Consider the following 23,760-nt stretch of genomic DNA (forward strand, 5'->3'; position numbering starts at 1 on the left):
TGATAGCAAGGGTAGTGACTCTGGGCAACGTGCAGTCAATAGTGGATGGTTTTGCTGAAATGGGATTCCCAAACTGTGGCGGGGCCATAGACGGAACCCATATCCCTATCTTGTCACCGGAGCACCAAGCCACCGACTACGTAAACCGCAAGGGGTACTTTTCAATGCTGCTGCAAGCCCTGGTGGATCACAAGGGACGTTTCACCAACATCAACGTGGGATGGCCGGGAAAGGTACATGATGCTCGCGTCTTCAGGAACTCTGCTCTGTTTCAAAAGCTGGAGGAAGGGACTTTCTTCCCGGACCAGAAAGTGACCGTTGGGGATGTTGAAATGCCTATCGTGATCCTTGGGGACCCAGCCTACCCCTTAATGCCATGGCTCATGAAGCCGTACACAGGCAGCCTGGACAGGAGTCAGGACCTGTTCAACTACAGGCTGAGCAAGTGCCGAATGGTGGTGGAATGTGCATTTGGACGTTTAAAAGCGCGCTGGCGCAGCTTACTGACTCGCTCAGACCTCAGCGAAAAGAATATCCCCATTGTTATTGCTGCTTGCTGTGCGCTACACAATATCTGTGAGAGTAAGGGGGAGACCTTTATGGCGGGGTGGGAGGTTGAGGCAACTCGCCTGGCCGCTGATTACGCGCAGCCAGACACGAGGGCGGTTAGAGGAGCACAGCAGGGCGCGGTGCGCATCAGAGAAGCTTTGAAAACGAGTTTTGTGACTAGCCAGGCTACTGTGTGAAACTTCTGTTTGTTTCTCCTTGATGAACCCTCCAACCCCCCCCCCCGACCCGGTTCATTCTACTTCTCTGTAAACCAACCACCCCACCCCACCCTCCCCTCCCCAATTCGAGCACCGCTTGCAGAGGCAATAAAGTCATTGTTTTTTCACATTCATGCATTCTTTATTAGTTCCTCATAGAAGTAAGGGGATAATTGCCAAGATAGCCTGGGATGGGTGGGGGAGGAGGGATGGAAAAGGACACACTGCATTTTAAAACTTTAACTCTTATTGAAGGCCAGCCTTCTGATGCTTGGGCGATCATCTGGGGTGGAGTGACTGGGTGGACGGAGGCCCCCCACCGTGTTCTTGGGCGTCTTGGTGAGGAGGCTATGGAACTTGGGGAGGAGGGCTGTTGGTTACACAGGGGCTGTAGCGGCGGTCTCTGCTCCTGCTGCCTTTCCTGCAGCTCAACCATACGCTCGAGCATATCAGTTTGATGCTCCAGCAGACGGAGCATTGACTCTTGCCGTCTGTCTGCAAGCTGACGCCACCTATCGTCTTCAGCCCGTCACTTGCTCTTTTCATCCCACCATTCAGCCCGCCACCTCTCCTCTCGTTCATATTGTACTTTTCTCATGTACGACATTGACTGCCTCCACGCATTCTGCTGTGCTCTATCAGCGTGGGAGGACATCTGCAGCTCCGTGAACATATCGTCCCTCGTCCTATGTTTTCTCTTTCTAATGTTCACGAGCCTCTGCGAAGGAGAAACATTTGCAGCTGGTGGAGGAGAAGGGAGAGGTGGTTAAAAAAGACACATTTTAGAGAACAATGGGTACACTCTTTCATTACATGGTCGCATATTTCGGCTTGCAGGCAGCCATGGTAGGCCACAGTGTTTTGGCTTTTTTAACCTTCTTAACATGCGGGAAAGGTTGCAAACAGCAGCACATTTCCCATATCAAGGATGAATTGCGTTGTCCATTTAAAATGGGTTTTCAATGTAAAAGGAGGGGCTGCGGTTTCCCGGTTAACATGCGGCACAAACACAAGTAAACCACCCCCCCACACACACACACACGATTCTCTGGGCTGATCACTTCACCCCTCCCCTCCACCACGTGGTTAACAGCGGGGAACATTTCTGTTCAGAAGAGCAGGAACGGGCGCCTCTGAATGTCCCCTTAATAAAATCACCCCATTTCAACCAGGTGACTGTGAATGATATCACTCTCCTGAGGATAACAAAGAGAGATAAGGAATGGATGTTGTCTGCATGCCAGCAAACACCGGGACCATACGCTGCCATGCTTTGTTATGCAATGATTCCAGACTACGTGCTACTGGCCTGGCGTGGTAAAGTGTCCTACCATGGCGGACGGGATAAGGCAGCCCTCCCTAGAAACCTTTTGCAAACGCTTTGGGAGTACATGAAGGAGAGCTTTCTGGAGATGTCCCTGGAGGATTTCTGCTCCATCCCCATACATGATAACAGACTTTTCCAGTAGATGTACTGGCCGCGATTGCCAGGGCAAATTAATCATTAAACACGCTTGCTTTTTTGTGTGTAATGTTTACAAATATTTACAAAGTTACACTCACCAGAGGTCTCCTGTGTGCCCTGAGGGTCTTGGGTGAGTTCGGGGGTTACTGGTTCCAGGTCCAGGGTCACAAACATATCCTGGCTGTTGGGGAAACCGGTTTCTCCGCTTCCTTGCTGCTGTGAGCTACCTACAGTACCTCCATCCTCATCTTCCTCGTTCCCCGAACCGTCTTCCCTGTGTGTTTCTCCAGTGAGAGAGTCATAGCACACGGTTGGGGTAGTGGTGGTTGCACCCCCTAGGATCGCATGCAGCTCCGCGTAGTAGCGGCAAGTTTGTGGCTCTGCCCCGGACCTTCCGTTTGCTTCTCTGGCTTTGTGGTAAGCTTGCCGTAGCTCCTTAATTTTCACGCGGCACTGCTGTGTGTCCCTGTTATGACCTCGGTCCTTCATGGCCTTGGAGATCTTTTCTAATACTTTTCCATTTCTTTTACTGCTACGGAGTTCAGCTATCACTGCTTCATCTCCCCATATGGCGAGCAGATCTCGTACCTCCCGTTCGGTCCACGCTGGAGCTCTTTTGCGATCCTGTGACTCCATCACGGTTACCTGTGCTGATGAGCTCTGCGGGGTCACCTGTGCTCTCCACGCTGAGCAAACAGGAAATGAAATTCAAACATTCGCGGGTCTTTTCCTGTCTACCTGGTCAGTGAATCTGAGTTGAGAGTGCTGTCCAGAGCGGTCACAATGAAGCACTGTGGAATAGCTCCCGGAGGCCAATAACGTCGAATTCCGTCCACACTACCCCAATTCCGACCCGCAAAGGCCGGTTTTATCGCTAATCCCCTCGTCGGAGGTGGTGTAAAGAAACCGGTTTAAAGGACTCTTTAAGTCGAAAGAAAGGGCTTCGTTGTGTGGATGTGTCCAGGCTTAATTCGGTTTAACGCTGCTAAAGTTGACCTAAACCCGTAGTGTAGACCAGGCCTAAGAGTCTACATTAGTGAGCAAAACAAGATATCAGAATGACCTATGTATAAACAAAATGCAGCTGTTGTCTGTAACAAAAGATATAAATGCTTGTTGTAATTGTTTACCTGTTGAGAGACCTGTTTAGCTCTCTCCCTCTATTGAATTGATAGAAAGAAAATAAAGTATCTGACTTGCTGTACCCAAACAAAAAGTGAGAACTCTGTTATTCTCCGACAATTTGGGGGCTCGTCCGGGATGGTAAGCCTGCAGAGGCACCGGCAGGTGCTACGGATCGTTCCCCTTCGAACCCCATGGTGCCACAATAGAGGTAAGAGACCTTTTGAAATCTCTATTGGGGTGTCGGAGGAGGACTGTCCGTGGGGCCGTCTGTCTCTGTTGGGCTCACGCCATCCAAACTTATTGACTGTGCAGCAAGGTCAGATGCAGAGAGGTTCTGTGGAATGGTTTTGCCACCCCCAATAAAGTAGTTGTATGCAGTTCTGGGGACCTGTTAGTTTGGCCGCCCCCATATGCATAAGAGAGATGCATAGGTATGCACTGGTTCTGAGGGGTTGTTTACCGCCTCAAGAGGGGTTGTTACCGCCTCATAGTGTAGATGCATCATGGTATTTGGAGATAGAGGCCTTGGTGTGTGTGTACACCAGTGTGAATTGAGAGTTACCGCCCAGAGTACTCTGTGAAGTCTTTTGGCTCGTGCCATAACTACTCTAACGCAAGCCCGGTAACTAGAGGATCTTTTAGGAGATCCAACCCACGGTGGGCTAACTCGGCCTGGCTTCGTCCGGCGAGGAAGCTACCTGGGTCTAGGAGTGTGTGAACCCATCTTCCCTCCCCTTTTCCTCTCTGTGTGAGCCACTGACAGTCTGATCATCTCCCTGGATGCAACGAGAGTAAGCAGTGCCATCTCCCTGAGACTAGCCACGCTCTTTCCTGAAGGGAGGTGTAGGAGGGTCGTGGCCATCCTCGTTAGGCTTTCCTGTGTAAGTACCCTGTAGGGAGAGTCCTTAGTTTATGTGCCGCTAGAGCAGACAGGGCATCCTCCCTGTGTGTGTGATTGGAAAATGGGTGGGGGACAGTCTAAGCTTTCCCTCTCACCCCCTAAGGGTACCCCAGCTTATTTCATGTATGTACATTATGGTCCTAAAACCTGCAGGAATTTAGAGAATTGGAATCATTACACGCGTGTAAATCCAGCTAAACAATGCCCACTAGAAGGTACCTTCAATCTAGATAAGATCATATATCTCAGAGGAGCTTTTAATCACCAAAAAGCCTCTGACACACAATGGGAGCAACTTGTCTATTGAGGAAAGGAACGGGTTAATTTGAAATTCAGCTTGGTCCAGAGATAAAGAGAAAGTTGTGACAAACTGGAACTGTTCTTACTGTGGTCTTTAAATGCTGACAGGGGTGTGTGGCTAGGATAGACTGCATTGGGGGATGGGAGACTGACCAACGGAGAATACCTGAGCATGTAACATAAGAACCCAGGAAGGGGTTAGAGGCCAGGTGACACCTTTGTCCGGGAAACTGAACAAAGGCTGTGGGAGGGGTCACTGAAGGGGGAGTTTCAGGAGCTGGCTGGTGAGATGGCTGGGAGGCAGACGGGGCTCTGACCTCCCAAGGGGGCTGGGGCGCCCTGGAAGCCCAAGATGGACCTAACCGAGGGGGGTCCTGTTGTCTGTGCCTGCAAGACTTGTCTTGGACTGTATTCCTGTCATCCAAATAAACCTTCTGCTTTACTGGCTGAGAGTCATGGTGAATCGCAGGAAGCTGGGGGTGCAGGGCCTTGTGTCCCCCCACACTCCATGACAAAAGTTAATCTGCGTTCAAGGTCAAGAATCAACACAGACCATACTAAGTACAAAGAAAAACTGCTTTCAGTCCCAGCTGGCTGTGAAAAAAATATAGACATAGTCAAACCAAAGGCAATGCAAGTTACAGGACTGAGATTACATTTGCAAAACTTAACTGTCCAGTGAGATCCAACAGTCTGCCTTTGTGACCCGGAGCTGGCGTGGTTTGGGGCCGCTGAAGAAGCCACAGGCAGCCGGCCTGGACTGGAATCTCTGAAAAGACGCCCTAGGAGACCCCAGGGCGTAAAAGAACTGCCCTCCCAAGAGAGGAAGCAAGTTGGAGATTGCACAGCGCCTTCTCTGAACGTTATACACAGACGTGGCCAGTCTGGACGTATGTGTGTGAGTATGAAAGTGTGCCTACTCTCAGCTGCAGTAAGTCTGAGAACTGGAGAGGGATTTAGCATTCCTCTCTCCACCCCGGTTGACTGGGAAGGGTGTCAGGTGGATCTACCCCAGTTGTAGCAGGACTGGGCAATAGAGAAGTTGGAGAAAAGGGAAGAGTTGTGTACTTGATAACTAGAATTGAGCAATTAAGAGCATAGGTCATGAACCAGGCAGCAACTCAAACCTACGCCCAGGGCAAGTTGCAAGCCTGGAGACAGGACTTCCAGGCAGAAAAGGAAGCACTGGCTAAGCAAGTACCAGTCCTTCAGGGACTTGTCAGAATTTAACTATTTGTGTTTGCATATGCTGTAAGAGCAGTATGTTTGCCACAAGAGAAAATTGAATAGTTAAACACCAATGAGCCATGTGTTTTGCCCAGGTGGCAAGCCTCATGAGGGAGGACTCATGTGAGCCTTGTGAGTAAGCATGTTTAAGGGAAGAGACCAGGAAGGGTGGGGGCTAGTTGAGAATCCCACCCTCCTAGCTAAATTGGTAGTGAAAAAGCTGGTGCCCATGGAAGAGATGGTTCAGCGAGAAAAGCAGGATCGGGCCCAAGCGGGCAGGCAACAGATAGAGAGATTGGAAAACAGGTTGGAAACTTTGAGGGCATAGTGGAAGGAAAGGAGTAAGTAATTATAAGCATGGGGATTTCAAATCCCCAGGATAATAATTGAAATGGTAAAATGTGTGTAAGACAGAGTCTTTGTACCAAGGTGCAAGGCTCTCCTTTCTTCTGCAGAATAAAGCAACTCTTTTTTATCTCTGTCTGGCCGTTATTGGCTCTCAGCTAGGTGGACCCGATATTTCGGTGACAGTTACTGGCGACTCCGGTTAATGAATTTCTGTCTTACACATTTGGGCGTTAGGTGTGTGGATGGAACTGAGCCACTCATTCGTAATTCCTCAGAGTGGAAGCAATCGCGTGCGATGAAGCTCTGAGGTCGAATTGGGATCCTTCTGTCCCGTCCCCTGTAGTGGTCAGTATTAGTAGAAATTCCTGTAATAAGATCCTATTAGGCCATAATTCCCTCTGTTCTCTGTGTAATTCTCTGTTAGAGTATCAGCAGGCAGATGGGTGGGTCTCTGGTAAAACCCTCTAAGGATAGCCCTTTGGTTTATATGTTAAGTAAATGGCCTTTACCCGGTGTTCAAAAAAGAAATAGTTACACCTTGTGTAGAAATTGATGTGGCTAGTGTTGTGGAAATTGAATTGTGGAGAGGATGTGCATTTTCCCCAAAACATGTGCAGTGTATATTGTAGTAGAGGTAAAAGAAATGCAAACCTACCAATATAGGTTGTGTTGTCTTTTTCAGATCACCCTGTGTTTGAAAGCAGGAGTTAGAAGTAAAAGGCAATCAAAAGTCTGGGAAAGTTAATTGTGTCCCTTTTTACGTAAGAATCTTTAAGCTGTGGATAGCTTTGAATCTGGAAGCAAGCCAGAAAGCATCTGTATTAATGCAATTTTCTAATTAATAAGGTAGAAGCCACTAAAACCTGGGCTGCCTATGAAACAAATACAAGGAAATATGGGGTAATTCCTCTGTTTTGTCTGTAAGCAGAGTCAGGATGAGCTCTACCCTGACATCTGGTGGTGAATTATGGCAAGTGTGGAAAAGAACTCCAGGGGCTGATCTGGTTTGCATAGGCACACCCACTCGCCTGGCATGAAACAACAGCAACTCAAAGTGGTTACTTTGGCTGGTGTGGGATCCCCAGTTTCTCTGTTATTGGGGCAGGAATAATAAAGTTTTGTTACCCTGATTCTGTGAATCAAGGCCAGTGGAACTGTTGTATGACAGAAGGACTGAGTGAGTCCTTCACCATTATCTAAGTAGCACTTGCTAGACAAGGGGCATGGGTTACAAAACCCAGTGAAGGGAGAGAGGATGTGAGCAGGATGGTATGGTCCCTCTTTGAGGGTTTGAAACACCAATTGTACTACCTCCTCTCTCCACTGTTGAATGTCAGAGCTAACTTTTGCTTCCATTAGGAATCTAGTTACAGGCTGCTGAGCTGAATTCACTTTGGGCCAATGGCGCACTAGCACTGGGGCTCCCCTACTATGAGCTGAAATTCCTAAGAGCTGAAATCATGAAAGAGCTAAAAGTTATTAAGAGCTGAGATCACTGAGACTGTTAACTAGTGGGGGAGCCTGAAGCTATATTGCTAAGCGGCTGGCAGAGCAGCTAGCAGAGTGGAGCCCCACGGGTTGGTTGGAGCTGAGCGACTCACAGGTCGGTGGGCGGAGCAGCTGGAGAAGCAGCGAGCAGAGCGGAGCCTTGTGGGAGCAGCCCAAGGAATGGCTGAAGTGAAGCAGAGCTGAGCGGCTCACAGGTCGGTGAGCAGCGTGGAGCAGCTGCCAGAGCAGTTCGTGGACGGCGGGAGCGGCTCACGGGACAGCTGGTGGAGTGGAGCCGCTCGTGGAGAAGGCTGCAGCGGAACCCCACAGAGAGGCAGCCAGTCGGCCTCGGATCACGTAAGGTGCCGCTTAACACCCTGCATACCTCCCCCCTCCGAGCTTGAACTCTGGGGCTGCACTGACCAGGGACAGAGACTTTGGGGGGTTGTTGGACTTTTGGAACTTTGGTGATCCTTGGGTTGCTGGACCCAAGAGACTTTGGGGGGTTGTTGGACTTTTGGGACTTTGGTGATCCTTGTGTTGCTGGCCCCAAGCGACTTTGGGGTTTTGGACTTTTGGGACTTTGGTGATTCTTGGGCTGCTGGTTTCAAGAACCAAAGGGAAAGGACTCAGCCCAATTTGCTGGGGTGGGTTTTTTGCTCATGAAGCCTGTTTGTGGTGTTTTTCCAATTTAATGCTGATGTCGTTTACCTCATGTTATTAAACATTTTCTGTTACACTCAGACTCCGTGCTTGCGAGAGGGGAAGTATTGCCTCTTAGAGGCGCCCAGGGGGTGGTATGTAATTGTCTCAGGTCACTGGGTGGGGGCTCGAGCCGGTTTTGCATTGTGTTATTGTCATAACTATAAAGGGAAGGGTAATAGCTGTCCTGTGTACAGTATTATAAAATCCCTCCTGGCCAGAGACTCCAAAATCCTTTTCCCTGTAAAGGGTTAAGAAGCTCAGGTAACCTGGCTGGCATCTGACCTAAAGGACCAATAAGGGGACAAGATACTTTCAAATCTTGGCGGGGGAAGGCTGTTGTTTGTGTTCTTTGTTTGGGAGTGTGTTCGTTCTCGGGACTGAGAGGGACCAGACATCAATCCAGGTTCTCCACATCTTTCCAAACAAGTCTCTCCTATTTCAAACTTGTAAGTAAATAGCCAGGCAAGGCGTGTTAGTTTTCCTTTGTTTTCTCAACTTGTAAATGTACCTTTTACTAGAGTGTTTATCTTTGTTTGCTGTACTTTGAACCTGCGACTAGAGGGGAGTCCTCTGAGCTCTTTAAGTTTGATTACCCTGTAAGGTTATGTCCATACTGATTTTACAGAGATGATTTTTACCTTTTTCTTTAATTAAAAACCTTCTTTTTAAGAACCTGATTGATTTTTCCTTGTTCAAGATCCAAGGGGGTTGGATCTTGATTCACCAGGAGTTGGTGGGAGGAAGGAGGGGGAATGGTTAATTTCTCCTTGTTTTAGATCCAAGGGGTTTGAATCTGTATTCACCAGGGAATTGGTGAAAGGTTTTTCAAGGTTTCCCAGGAATAGAATCCATTGAAATGGTGGCAGCAGAACCAGAGCTAAGCTGGTAGTTAAGCTTAGAAGTTTTCATGCAGGCCCCTACATTTGTACCCTAAAGTTCAAAGTGGGGATCCAGCCTTGACAGTTATTGAAACGGAACCCCTAGATACAGAACCCGGCCCTTGTTGCTGCCAACTTAGATGGGAAGAAGGGTTACATTTTGGGGGGCTCGTCCGGGATCCCCTGGGTCAGTACCCCTTGCAAGCACCTGTTGAGTGTTCCCCTGCATTGGGAAACAATTGTGGTTATATTTTGAGGAAATTACGGTTTGTATAATGGCTAATATGTCAGGTTTGTTGGGCCCCGGCCCTGCAGTCTCTAGCTCAGGGGCCACAGCCTCAGCCAATGATTGGGCAAAAGCACTGGGGCAAATATTGGAAAAGGTTGTGTTGTCCCATGCTAGGTCAAACTCTTGTCGTGAGTTAAGGTTATTTGCTGGGGCAGAGGAGTTCGAACCCTGATTGGAGCATACCACTGAAATGCTGCAGGAGTGGGCCGTACTTGATGCAGAAAAGCGAAGATGTCTAATAGAGAACCTTAGTGGCCCAGCATTAGATGTGATTCGCACCCTGAAGCTCATTGACCCCGAGGTCAGTGTGAAGGACTGCCTGGAGGCCCTTGATCATACCTTTGGGAGTGTAGAGGGCCCTGAAGACAGATACTGTAAGTTCCTTAATTCCCGACAGCAAATTGGTGAGAAGATTTCAGCCTATATACAGAGGCTGGAAAGACTGCTTCAGAGAGCTGTCATGAGGGGTGCAGTGACTGCTGAACAGATGGATCGGACCAGACTGGCTCAAATTGTAAGAGGAGCTCAATATCAGAACTTGATTCTACTCCATCTCCGGCTAAGAGAACGGCAGGAACATCCCCCAAGTTATTCCCAGCTGATAAAGGATTTCAGAGAAGAGGAAGAAAGGCAGGCTGCCAGCGAATTTTGGGAAGCCCAAACATTGGAGCCAGCCGGCACAACACCACTGAAAATGGCCAGTGTACTGATGGTGAGCACCACAGAGGAACTTGCCCAACAAGTGCAGGTCCTGACAGAACGGATAGCTGAACTGCAAAGCACCATTGACCAAGCTAAGACTTCCGGGAATAAGGAGCCTCTGACCGTGGCGATGGAGAAGTCAGCATTTAGAGCCACCATCCCATCTGGGCGAAGAGGGAAAGGACAATTCTTCTGCTACCGATGTGGTCAGGATGGACACAGTGCTGCCAAGTGCCATAATGAAGAAAACCCCTCCTTAGTGTATGGAAAGCTGAGGATCAGTTGGGAGAGATCCGGTAGCTGCCAGAGAGTCTGGGGACGGGGACCACCCGGGCCTGCAGGATTTGAAGATTCCCCCAGAAAAGACCGTTCAGCTGGGATCCCCGCAGGACTGATAGGGCCTCGAGCAGAGGTCATGGTGAAGATTGAAGGGGTGGAGTGTAAAGCCATGCTTGACACTGGATCTCAAGTGACTATTATATTTCAGTCATTCTACCAACAAATGCTTAGGCACCTGCCTATACAGCCACTGACTGGCGTTGGTCTGTGTGGCCTCAGCATGGATAAATACCCCTACCAAGGGTATGTCATAGTGCACCTGGAATTCCCAGAGGAGGTTGCTGGGGTAAGAGAAGAGGTGGACACAGCTGCATTAATATGCCCTGACCCTAAAGGGACCTCTGATGTGTCTGTGCTGATAGGGACCAACTCCAGTCTCTTCAAGGTGCTCGCAGATTACTGCAGACGACAGGCTGGGGACCAGTACCTGAATACCCTGATGATCCATACGCTTTGTGCTGAAGCCTATAGGAAGATTGAGGGTGCTAAAAAGGAGACATCTGAGCTACCGATTGGGGCGCTGAAGTACATGGGCACAACCTCGTTAGTAGTGCCTGCAAGGACGGAGCAAGAAGTGCTTGTCATGAGTACTCAGCTGAAAGGCAGTAAAGGGGCATTAGCAATGGTAGAGCAGCCAGTTGAAGGAGAGCTCCCGGAAGGAGTGCTGGTCCCCAGTGGAGTCATAACCCTACCTGCTGAAGCCCAGGAAAAGGTGACTATACTGATTGCTAATGAAACAAGTCGAGATGTTGTTGTGAAGCAAGGACAAAAGATAGTGGATCTCTTTGAGCCTGAATCAATTGTAAAACCCCAGTGTGAGACTCAAGTTCCGCCAATAGACCCTGCAAAGTTTGACTTTGGAGATTCACCGTTGTCCGAGGAGTGGAAAGATCGCCTGAGGAGGAAACTTTGTGAAAGATCCAAGGTGTTCTCATTGCATGAGTGGGATGTGGGATGTGCAAAAGGAGTAGAGCACAACATCAGACTACATGACTCTCGACCTTTCAGGGAGAGATCTAGGAGGATTGCCCTCTTCGAGATGGAAGATGTGCGACAACATCTTCAGGAGCTGGCTGTGAATGGCATCATTACAGAGTCCCGCAGCCCATACGCCTCACCCATTGTGGTGGTCCGTAAAAAGAATGGGAAAATCCGGATGTGTATTGACTACCGCACCCTAAACCGCCGTACTGTGGTTGACCAGTACACAATGCCCTGAGTCCAAGATGCCTTAGACTGTTTGCTGGGAAGCCAGTGGTTCTCTGTCTTGGATCTTCGGAGTGGATACTACCAGATCCCTCTGGGTGAAGAAGATAAGGAGAAGACAGCCTTCATCTGCCCATTAGGGTTTTATCAGTTTGAACGCATGCCCCAAGGGATTTCTGGAGCACCTGCCACATTTCAACGTCTTATGGAGAAAGTTGTGGGAGACATGAATTTACTGCAAGTGTTAGTTTATTTGGATGACCTGATAGTGTTTGGAAGAACCTTGGAGGAGCATGAAGAAAGACTTCTTAAAGTGCTTGATAGGTTAGAGGATTATGGTTTGAAGCTTTCAATTGACAAATGCCAGTTCTGCAGGACCTCAGTGAAGTATGTGGGTCACATCGTGTCCCAAGAGGGTGTGAGTACTGATCCCGATAAAATAGAAGCCCTCACTACATGGCCATGTACAAGTAACTACAGAGAACTCAAGACCTTTCTTGGGTTTAGTGGCTACTACCGCAGATTTGTGAAAAACTATGCTACGATTGTAAAACCTCTGAATGATCTTACCAGGGGATGCCAGTCCAGCAGGAACAAATCTAAGACCAAGAATAAGGGAAGGTCCCCAAAGCCTCCTGTGTAGAGACACTATGGCCCCTTCGAACCATTTGGGCCACGGTGGGATGAGAGATGTGAAAGGGCTTTTTGAGAAATCGTTACTTGCCTAACTCATGCTCCAGTCCTAGTCTTTGCTGACCCAAGCAAGCCATTTATCCTGCATACTGATGCCAGTTTGGAGGGTCTGGGAGCAGTACTGTACCAGGAAGTGGAAGGAAGACGTAAACCTGTAGCCTTTGCCAGCCGAGGACTGTCTGATAGTGAAACTCGCTATCCCACCCACAAGCTGGAGTTCTTGGCCTTGAAATGGGCCATCACTGAGAAATTTCGAGACTACTTATATGGTGCTCAGTTCCAGGTGTGGACGGACAACCCACTGACCTATGTGTTAACAAGTGCTAAGCTGGATGCTACAGGGCAAAGATGGGTGGCCGCTTTGGCTAGCTATGACTTCAGCATTCAATACCGATCAGGGAGAAGCAATGTAGATGCAGATGCATTGTCCAGGCGTCCACAGGCACCAGGAGTTGCTGTGATACCCACAGATGGAGTGAGGGCTATTTGCAGTGTGAGTCGCCGGGAGCCAGAGTCCCATGAGAGTCTTCATGGATGTGCTGCAGAAGCTTTGGGCCTGCCCCCTGAATGCGTGCCTTCTGCTTCAGTGAACTATATTGCGTTGGACCAATCTCCTTTGCCCATGCTCAATGCGGCTGACTGGCAGGAAGCCCAGCTGCAAGATATTGGCATTCGTGATACACTACTTGCCAAAAGGGAGGGGCGAAGCCCAGCTGTGGTTGTCACACCTAACCCGGAGGGTAAACTACTATTGAGAGAATGGACCAAACTAAAACTGATTCAGGGAGTGCTACACCGAGTGACCACAGACCCTTTACAAAAGCAACGAGCACAGCTAGTGCTGCCAAAAGAGTACAGAGCCCTGGCCATGAGGGCCCTGCATGATGACTTTGGACATTTAGGGATGGAGAGGACCCTGGAACTTATTCATAGTAGGTTCTATTGGCCTCGGATGGCTGAAGATGTTCGCAGGAAATGTGAGATCTGCGCTCGATGTGTTCAAAGGAAAACTCTGCCCACAAGGGCTGCATATCTGAAGAACATCACCAGCAACAAACCTCTGGAGCTGGTATGCATTGATTTCTTGTCTTTAGAAGTAGACAAGAGGAATATTGGGAACATTCTAGTAGTGACTGACCATTATACGCGATATGCGCAGGCATATCCCACACGTGATCAGAGGGCCACCACTGTTCCTCGAGTACTGTGGGAGAAATATTTCTCAGTTTATGGATTTCCAGCCCGGATACACTTGGATCAGGGGCAGGACTTTGAGAGTCATCTCCTGAAGGAGGTGCTGAGGATAGCGGGAATTAAAAAGTCTAGGACAACGCCGTATCACCCGCAAGGTGATCCTCAGCCAGAGAGGTTCAACCGAACCCTATTAGATATGTTGGGAACGTTGCAGCCAGAGCAGAAGGCAACCTGGAGCCAACATGTTGCATTTCTGGTGCACGCCTACAATGCCACAAAGAATGATGCTACAGGAGTCACCGCATATCTCTTAATGTTTGGGCGAGAACCAAGATTACCCATAGACCTGTGCTTTGGTGTATCAGAGGATGGAGATAGCTATGAAACTCATCAGCAATATGTATCCCGACTAAGAGAAAAGCTGCGGGATGCTTATCACTTAGCTACATCTGCGGCTCGGAAGAACGCAGACCGCAACAAACATCGATATGATGCTAGGGTACGTTTGCAAGAACTCCAGCCGGGGGACAGAGTCCTGCTGCGAAATTTGGGTATTACTGGCAAACACAAGATAGCTGACAGATGGAAGACAATACCTTACTTGGTGATGGAAAAGCTAGGAGACCTGCCGGTCTACAAGATCAAACCTGAAGATGGTCCAGGGCAGACAAAGACGGTGCATAGAAACCTTTTGCTCCCTGTGGGGGAATTGGTAGACACCCCATATGAGATGGGCCACAACAGGGCAACCGGGCGGAACGAAGATGCTGGACCAAAGCTGCCCTCCAACGTGGACAGCCAGCCCCCTGCAGCTAACCTACTCCTATGCAGCACATGCGAGAGTGAGTCTGAGGAGGAAGAAACAACCATGGTGTATCCTGGGATGGAGACAAGATTTCAGTCTCGATCAGCATCAAAAGAGAGCTCCTCCTCTTCCGCCCTAAACCCCATGGCAGAAGTATTTAGGCCCATTCCTGACACCCCTGGGCCACTGGTGGGACCCCCATGTGATGACACACACAGGTTATTGGACAGTGGAGACACACAGGTGGAGGATGTCCTAGGCACTTTGGACCCTCCATTGTTAGAACTAGAACTGCAGGGGCCTATGCCAGTAGCCGAGGGGCCCTCAAAGGAAACCTCCCCATCTGTCGTTCAAGAGGCTGTCCCCCCACCACGGCAACAGAGATTCTCAATAGACGAGACAGGGTAATAAGACCAGTAAAATGTTGACTTATGATGCACCTGGGATGACTAGTGAGGAACCAATATGTTTAGCACACAGGCTTGTGGAAGCTAAAGTGGGCTATCTGAGGCCCTTTGGAGAGAACCAGTGAGTTGGTATAATAGGGAGTGTGATTTGTCGGGACGACAAATTCTCGGCTGGGGGGAGGATGTAAGCAGAGTCAGGATGAGCTCTACCCTGACATCTGGTGGTGAATTATGGCAAGTGTGGAAAAGAACTCCAGGGGCTGATCTGGTTTGCATAGGCACACCCACTCGCCTGGCATGAAACAACAGCAACTCAAAGTGGTTACTTTGGCTGGTGTGGGATCCCCAGTTTCTCTGTTATTGGGGCAGGAAGAATAAAGTTTTGTTACCCTGATTTTGTGAATCAAGGCCAGTGGAACTGTTGTATGACAGAAGGACTGAGTGAGTCCTTCACCATTACCTAAGTAGCACTTGCTTGACAAGGGGTATGGGTTACAAAACCCAGTGAAGGGAGAGAGGATGTGAACAGGTATTTATATCTGATGGTATGGTCCCTCTTTGAGGGTTTAAAACACCAATTGCACTACCTTCTCTCTCCACTGTTGAATGTCAGAGCTAACTTTGATTCCATTAGGAATCTAGTTACAGGCTGCTGAGCTGAATTCACTTTGGGCCAATGGCGCACTAGCAGTGGGGCTCCTCTACTATGAGCTGAAATTCCTAAGAACTGAAATCATGAAAGAGCTAAAGTTATTAAGAGCTGAGATCACTGAGACTGTGTTAACTAGTGGGGGAGCCTGAAGCTATATTGCTAAGCGGCTGGCAGAGCAGCTAGCAGAGTGGAGCCCCACGGGTTGGTTGGAGCTGAGCGACTCACAGGTCGGTGGGCGGAGCAGCTGGAGAAGCAGCGAGCAGAGCGGAGCCTTGTGGGAGCGGCCCAAGGAATGGCTGAAGTGAAGCAGAGCTGAGCGGCTCACAGGTCGGTGAGCAGCGTGGAGCAGCTGCCAGAGCAGTTCGTGGACGGCGGGAACGGCTCACGGGACAGCTGGTGGAGTGGAGCCGCTCGTGGAGAAGGCTGCAGCAGAACCCCACGGAGAGGCAGCCAGTCAGCCTTGGATCACGTAAGGTGCCCCTTAACACCCTGCATGCCTCCCCCCCCCCCCGCTTGAACTCTGGGGCTGCATTGACCAGGGACAGAGACTTTGGGGGGTTGTTGGACTTTTGGGACTTTGGTGGTCCTTGGGTTGCTGGACCCAAGCGACTTTGGGGGGTTGTTGGACTTTTGGGACTTTGGTGATTCTTGGGTTGCTGGTTTCAAGAACCAAAGGGAAAGGACACAGCCCAATTTGCTGGGGTGGGTTTTTTGCTCATGAAGCCTGTTTGTGGTGTTTTTCCAATTTAATGCTGGTGTCGTTTATTGTCACGGAGTATTGGGGGACTCAGGGCCCTGCACCCACGGCTTCCTGCGATTCACCATGACTCTCAGCCAGCCAGTAAAGCAGAAGGTTTATTTGGATGACAGGAATACAGTCCAAGACAGGTCTTGCAGGCACAGACAACAGGGCCCCCCTCAGTTAGGTCCAGCTTGGGGTCCCAGGGCATCCCAGCCCACCCCCCTTTGGGGGGGCGGGTCAGAGCCATCTCTGCCTCCCAGCCATCTCTCCAGCCCGCTTCCAGCACTCTGCCTTCAGCGACCCCTCCCACAGCCTTTGTTCAGTTTCCCGGGCGAAGGTGTCACCTGGCCTCCAACCCCTTCCTGGGTTCTCATGTTACATGCTCAGGTATTCTCCGGTCAGTCTCCCATCCCCCAATGCAGACTATCCTAGCCACATTCCCCTGTCAGCATTCACAGACCACAGTAAGAACAGGCCCAGTTCGTCACATCTCCCCCCTTCGAGACCGAACTGAGCAGGGTCACTTTAACCAGTGACCCGGGGAAGTTCGAACCTACCCCCGTTCCCATGGATGCCCCCGCATCCCTCCCATTCCTTGGTGAGAATTACACCAGGCCCCTCCAGTTTCACGCCCCCCCTTAGGTCGGGGGTGCTTGATGGCCCTCGCAGTTCGCATGTGGGAAGGTTTATGCGGCCTGTGCCCTTTTCCCACCCCCATACCTCTGGGGTTCCAACTGGGCTGTGGTCTTCTCCCAGCGCTCCAGTCTGGAGGTCTGTGCTTTGGGCTCTCTTGGTTTAGAGCCGCCCTTTTAACCTTGGCCACCCTCCGGAAAGGATCCTTTATGCTGGGCAAGGGTCCTAAAGCGGTTTTCCCCTTGTCCCAGGCCTTCCTCCCCCTCTGACAGGGGTCACAGGATCCGCAGTACTGTCGGACAGTAACAAAGACCCCAGGCCAGTAAAAGCTCCGTAGCAGCCTCTGCTGGGTACGCCAGCTTCCCTGGTGCCCTGATAGGGGAATGTCATGGGCCCGGCACAGCAGCTGGCGGCGATACTTCTGGGGTACCACCAGCTGCCTCCTGATCCCCCCTGACTCCATTTTCCCTGGGGGAGCCCATTCTCGGTACAGGAACCCCTTCTCCCACAGGAACCTTTTCCGGCCACCTCGTCCCATGGTCTGTACCGCATTGAGGTCGGCCAGGTCCCTTATCTTCCGCAAGGAGGGATCTCTCTGTAACTCGGCCTGGAACTCAGCAGCTGGGACAGGGATGGCCACCTGCTCTTTCTCGCCAGCTGGGTCTGAAGCTGCAGCCTCCCTGAGCCGTGTCCCTGGGTGTTCCCTCCCCACCAGGTTAGGGTCCTGCGCCTCAGGCAAGGCACCCCCCCCAAGGCCAGGGCGCAGTGCCCCTCGCCGGCTCTGACTGCGGGTCACAACCAGTGCCCTTTGGGGGTTGCTTGGCCAGTTCTCCAGGTCCCCCCCATCAATACCTCAGTGGGCAAATACGGGTGTACCCCCACATCCTTGGGGCCCTCCTTGGCCCCCCACTTCAGGTGTACCCTTGCCACGGGCACTTTGACTGGTGTTCCGCCCACCCCCATCAGGGTCAGGTAGGTGTTGGGCACCACCTGATCTGGGGCCACCACCTCGGGCCGGGCCAGCGTCACCTCTGCGCCCGTATCCCAGTATCCATTGACCTTCCTCCCATCCACCTCCAGGGGAACAAAGTACTCTCTCCAGAGGGACAGCCCCGCGCCCACCGTATAAACCAAAAACCCTGAGTCTGGAGCATCCAGCCCCCTAGAGGAGCTGGCCTGGAGCTCTCTTCCCTCCTTAACAGATGGTACTCTGCCAGCCATCCTTCCCTGGGAATGCTGCCTCTCGCCGGGCTGGGTCTCTACCCAGTCAACCCTCTGTGGGTTCAGTCTGCTCAGTCTGTCCCCGAGCCTGGGGCACTGGGCCCGTATGTGGCCTTTTTGGCCACAGTGGTAGCAGCCCATGTCCCATGGGTCCCCCCGAGTGGGTCGGTTGTCCCTGACGCTGGGCATTCCCCGTGGGAGGGGATTCCCCATATTCCCCCTTTGGGAGGTCCCAGGGTGACTCTCTCTCTGCATCGCGGCGGGCCTGTTCCTTTGGGGCTCCTCTCTGCCACCCCCTGACCGGCTCTTTACAAACTCATCAGCCAGCCGCCCTGCGTGTCGCGGGTTCTCTGGCTTTCTGTCCACCAACCACAGCCTCAGGTCGGATGGGCACCGCTCATACAGTTGCTCCAGTACCAGCAGTTTAATCAGGTCCTCCTTCGTCTGGGCCCCATCAGCCCACTTGCTGGCGTATCTTTCCATGTGGACGGCTAGTTGCAGATATGAGATCTCAGGGGTTTTATCCTGACTCCGGAACCTTTCCCGGTACATCTCAAGAGTCAGCCCAAACTCTCGTAGCAGGGCCTTTTTGAATAGTTCGTAGTCCCCTTTCTCTGCCTCTTCCAGTTGGCGGTACAATGCCACGGCTTTGGGGTCCAGTAAGGGGGTAAGGACCCGGAGTCTGTCCGCGGGATCAACCCGGTGCAGCTCGCAGGCCGTCTCAAAGGCCTCCAGGAAGTCATCCATGTCCTCCCCCTCCTTGTGTGGGGCCAGGATGCACTTATCAAAGCTCCATGCAGTCCTGGGTCCCCCCTCACTCACCGCAGCCGGGGGTTCGCTGCCCTTCAGTCTTGCCAGTTCCAGTTCATGCTGACGCTGTCTCTCTTCATGCTGTCTCTGTCTCTCTTTCTCCTCCCGTTCATGCTGTCTCTGTCTCTCTTTCTCCTCCCGTTCATGTTGACGCTGTCTCTCTTCATGCTGATGCTGTCTCTCTTCACGCTGTCTCTCTTGTTCACGATCCTCCAGCTCTCTCAGTTTTAGCTCTTTCTCCCATTCCAGCCAATTCCGCTCCACGGATGCCGAACATTGCCGGGAGGATCCTCTGCTGGCCGGCGAGCTTCGCCGGGAGGATCCCCTGCTGGCCGGGGGGGGTCACGGCGCCCTCGGTATTTGCTGGGCTCCTCCCCACCCTTCCCCTAGGCATAGGAAGGAGGGGTCTCGGGAAGCCCTCAGCAGCCGGCTGACCACTCCCAGCTGGGACAGACACTGGTGCCTGCGCTGCATTTGCCAGGCTGCTTCCCTGAGACACAGGGATCAATTCATTCGCGCGATCTTCCGCCTGCAGCCGGGCAATGAGCTGTTCTTTGGTGAGCCTCCCACTGCACAGCCCCCTCTGCTTGCACAGCTCCACCAGGTCGCTCTTAAGCCGCTTGGCATACATCTTCCTGCTGGCCACTCACCGGCCTGTGTGCTCACAGCTCCCCACAGTTCCCAGGGGGCCCCCTAGTGTGCCAGCCCTTCTTGAGGTCACCACCTCTCTGCCAGGGTCGAGCTGCAGACTCCTCCGCCCCTGGGACCACTCGCTGCGATCCCCCCGGGGGACCCTGTTACCGCAAAAGTCCTTCTCGCTGGTCACACACTCCCAGGGGTAATAACCGTCTCTCTCTCACTCTTCAGCACGCCTGGTCCCCGTCAATCCCCCTTCGTTTTACTGCTCCCCAGTCACTTACTGCAAGAAACGCCGTCCACGGGGTGCACTAGATCCCGCCGCTGCCACCAGTTGTCACGGAGTATTGGGGGACTCAGGGCCCTGCACCCCCGGCTTCCTGGGATTCACCATGACTCTCAGCCAGCCAGTAAAGCAGAAGGTTTATTTGGATGACAGGAATACAGTCCGAGACAGGTCTTGCAGGCACAGACAACAGGGCCCCCCTCAGTTAGGTCCAGCTTGGGGTCCCAGGGCATCCCAGCCCACCCCCCTTTGGGGGGGCGGGTCAGAGCCATCTCTGCCTCCCAGCCATCTCTCCAGCCCGCTTCCAGCACTCTGCCTTCAGCGACCCCTCCCACAGCCTTTGTTCAGTTTCCCGGGCGAAGGTGTCACCTGGCCTCCAACCCCTTCCTGGGTTCTCATGTTACACGCTCAGATATTCTCCGGTCAGTCTCCCATCCCCCAATGCAGACTATCCTAGCCACATTCCCCTGTCAGCATTCACAGACCACAGTAAGAACAGGCCCAGTTCGTCACAGTTTACCTCATGTTATTAAACATTTTCTGTTACACTCAGACTCCGTGCTTGCGAGAGGGGAAGTATTGCCTCTTAGAGGCACCCAGGGGGTGGTATGTAATTGTCCCAAGTCACTGGGTGGGGACTCGAGCCGGTTTTGCATTGTGTTATTGAAACGGAACCCCTAGATACAGAACCCGGCCCTTGTTGCTGCCAACTTAGATGGGCAGAAGGGTTACATGTCTAAAATCAACAAGAGTATGTGTATATAAAGTAAATATTTTAAGCAAAGACTGACTACCCAGAAGGGGTAGACCTCTGTTCTTTTGTCTTTCAGATCATCAGAGAAAACGGATGCCAGCTGAACAGCATTCAATGTACCATGCATTTACTGGCACAATAAGAATTATTTTTGTGTTCTGTGTCCTGTCTTGTGGTGTTTGTCTTGTGGCCAGAATTGTTGTGTTTTATATTTTCATAAGACAGTCTAGTTCAAAATTAAATAGAAGGGTTAAATCAAAAAGCAGATACTTGTTTTATGCAACTTGGAATACAAAGTGTTTGGATAAATCAGGAAAATGTGATATACTAAAGTCTAATACATTTGCTTAAGTAAGAAAAAGAAACTTCATTGGCCAGATTTTTTTTAATTGAAAAATTGTTGTTAAAATTTGCATACCAACAGTCTTTGGAAGCAAGGACATGGAAGGTTAACCCACTCCCCATATTGCCCATGGGATCCTTCTGGCTACCTCAGATTTCTAGCCAGAGGGTGGGGAGGGAGGAAAGCTATTGGACACCAGAGGTTGTACCGAGTGGACTCCTCAAAAGTGGGTGTGCTTGTCCTGGTTTGTTGCTCCAAAGCTCTGTATAGAAGTTATTTTACTGGAAGGGTGTACATGGCATACATTGAATAATAAGACTAATGTACTGTATAATGGCAATGTGTATGTGTTCATTGTTGGGAAAAGTTGTATGAGTGAAGAGTGAAACTTTCCTTTGTAGGTTAAAAGAAGCCAAGAAGGGGAGAAGGAAAAAGAACAGAACGAGTTAACTGGAAAAAAAATAGCTAGCAAGCTCAGTCCAAAGATAAGACGCTGGCCCCATGCAAGGACACTGCCCACAGCTAAGACTTGGCTGACAGCCAAGAAAAGGGGGGCCTGAATGTGCCCAAGCAACTATGAGATCTGCAAAACACTGCCAGGCATTAATGAAATGTGTTAAGTTTCTTTTCTCACAGATAAAAGAAGTGTTACCCAAAGACCCTAGCAGCCCTGCCATTCATTGAAACAAGGTGACTGAGTCTATGTAAAGTCCACAAAAAGAACAGGAGTACTTGTGGCACCTTAGAGACTAACAAATTTATTAGAGCATAAGCTTTCGTGGGCTACAGCCCTCTTCTTCGGATGCATAGAATGGAACATATATTGAGGAGATCTATATACACACATACAGAGAGCATGAACAGGTGGGAGTTGTCTTACCAACTCTGAGAGGCCAATTAAGTAATGGGAAAAAAACTTTTGAAGTGATAATCAAGATAGCCCAGTACAGACAGTTTGATAAGAAGTGTGAGAATACTTACAAGGGGAGATAAGTAAGATAAGTGTAAGTATTCTCACACTTCTTATCAAACTGTCTGTACTGGGCTAGCTTGATTATCACTTCAAAAGTTTTTTTTCCACTTAGTTAATTGGCCTGTCAGAGTTGGTAAGACAACTCCCACCTGTTCATGCTCTCTGTATGTGTGTATATATATCTCCTCAATATATGTTCCATTCTATGCATCCGAAGAAGTGGGCTGTAGCCCATGAAAGCTTATGCTCTAATAAATGTGTTAGTCTCTAAGGTGCCACAAGTCCTCCTGTTCTTTTTGCGGATACAGACTAACACGGCTGCTACTCTGAAATATGTAAAGTCCATCAATGAAAGACTGCTTTGGCTCCACACCGGAAAGGCTCTTTCCAAGTCCTGTTAACCACCAACACCGCTGTGAAGTGCCAAGGACTACCTGTCTGGACCCATGCTTCTCACTTTAAAAAGACCCCTCCACCTGGGGAGGACTCTCCGACTGATGATAAGCCTATTTCTCCTTCTGGCTCTGCTGTGCAATCTGGACAGCAGGAAAAAGAAAAAAAGACAAGGTGAAGTGCTAGTAACCTCTCCCTTGTCCACTGACAGACCTACTGTGCCTCTGGATTTTTCTAGAAGAAGCAAAACCATTACAGGGTGGTGTCCTAGTAACCTCTCCTCTGTATGATGCTAAACCACACTGTTTCAGGAAAACAGAAGAAGGAACACTTGCTTCATTGAAACCACAAAGTCCAGGAATTCCTCACTACAAGAGACATTAAGAACTGACCCTGGTGAAGAAACAAAGAATTATACACTGGCAGGAAGAAACTTGTGGGACCCATGCTTAGGAATGTGGTATTGGTTGGATTTTGGGGTTTATTCTACAGGCTGTGCCCTGTGTTTTGGATAAGTCCTTCAGCATGTATTGCCCTCCCTAATTGGATTGTAAATTATAAGTACCAAAGGCACCTTGTTGCCATTGCCCCTGCCATTGCTTCCATTACACCATTACCCCTGTAACACATCCAAATACAGACAATGCCATATATTTGATAAAACCAATGGCCAAGGCCTTCACACTTTAGTGATTTATTTAAATATTGTTTGAAAAAAAATATTTTTAAGTTTCAGGATATCCCATATAAGCGAACAATTGAATGGAAAAGAATGAATCAGTGGAGATAAAAGTATATGATATCACTACCAGTGAACCCCAAGAATCTGTAATTGCTATTGGTGGGTTCTATAGCGAAGTAGATATGATGGCTGTTCCTGGAATTTGCACTGTGTTAAATGAGAGAGGCCCTTATTGTTATTTGGTCACCCATTTAGTGAACAGTTAAACGAATACCCAGAGTTTGTTTTGCCACTGGAAATTTTACCTGCATTGAAATTATTCCAGTGACTAATAATGTGACCTGTACCTTATTGCAATACACTCCCTCTTATACCATTAATATCAATGCCTCCCGGAAGTACATAAAGGTGTTCAACCAAAAGATGTAGTATAGTACTACACCAAAGAGAGATGTAATAGGATATCAATGGAACTGTGATTAACACTACACTAGGGACTGTTAAATTTTCATTGCCCTTATCCAGTTTCCAAATTACCTCTACATACCCAAATTGCTCACAGGGGGCTGCCATTAGATTAGCACAACAGAGGGCTTGGGTTATTTCCTCTAGAAAGAAGAGAGACTTGACCGGATCCCTTTGGGATGGGGCCAATAGTGCAGCAGCAGTTTGGAATATTCTTAAGAACCAAGAACATGATGAGAAATTGGGGCACAGCTAACCCAGGTACAGGCTGGAGTTGGTGAGTTCCATGTTATTTCCGCCCTTAGTTCAATGACCCAGAAGTTGCTGACAG

General features: G+C 50.1%; 1 protein-coding gene across 1 annotated transcript; it reads right to left on the minus strand.

The window, feature by feature from the left end:
- Positions 1-913: 913 nt before the first annotated feature.
- On the minus strand, positions 914-3,136 carry LOC135977096 (myb/SANT-like DNA-binding domain-containing protein 2). Its single transcript, XM_065576189.1, has 2 exons — positions 2,331-3,136; positions 914-1,508 (listed from the first exon to the last, which is right to left on the minus strand). The coding sequence occupies exons 1-2, from the start codon at positions 2,866-2,868 to the stop codon at positions 1,297-1,299; spliced, it is 750 nt and encodes a 249-aa protein (XP_065432261.1). The 5' UTR covers positions 2,869-3,136; the 3' UTR covers positions 914-1,296.
- Between the last annotated feature and the right edge of the window lie 20,624 nt (positions 3,137-23,760).

Source organism: Chrysemys picta, chromosome 22, assembly GCF_011386835.1.
Source record: "Chrysemys picta bellii isolate R12L10 chromosome 22, ASM1138683v2, whole genome shotgun sequence".
In the NCBI taxonomy this organism is placed as follows: domain Eukaryota; kingdom Metazoa; phylum Chordata; order Testudines; family Emydidae; genus Chrysemys; species Chrysemys picta.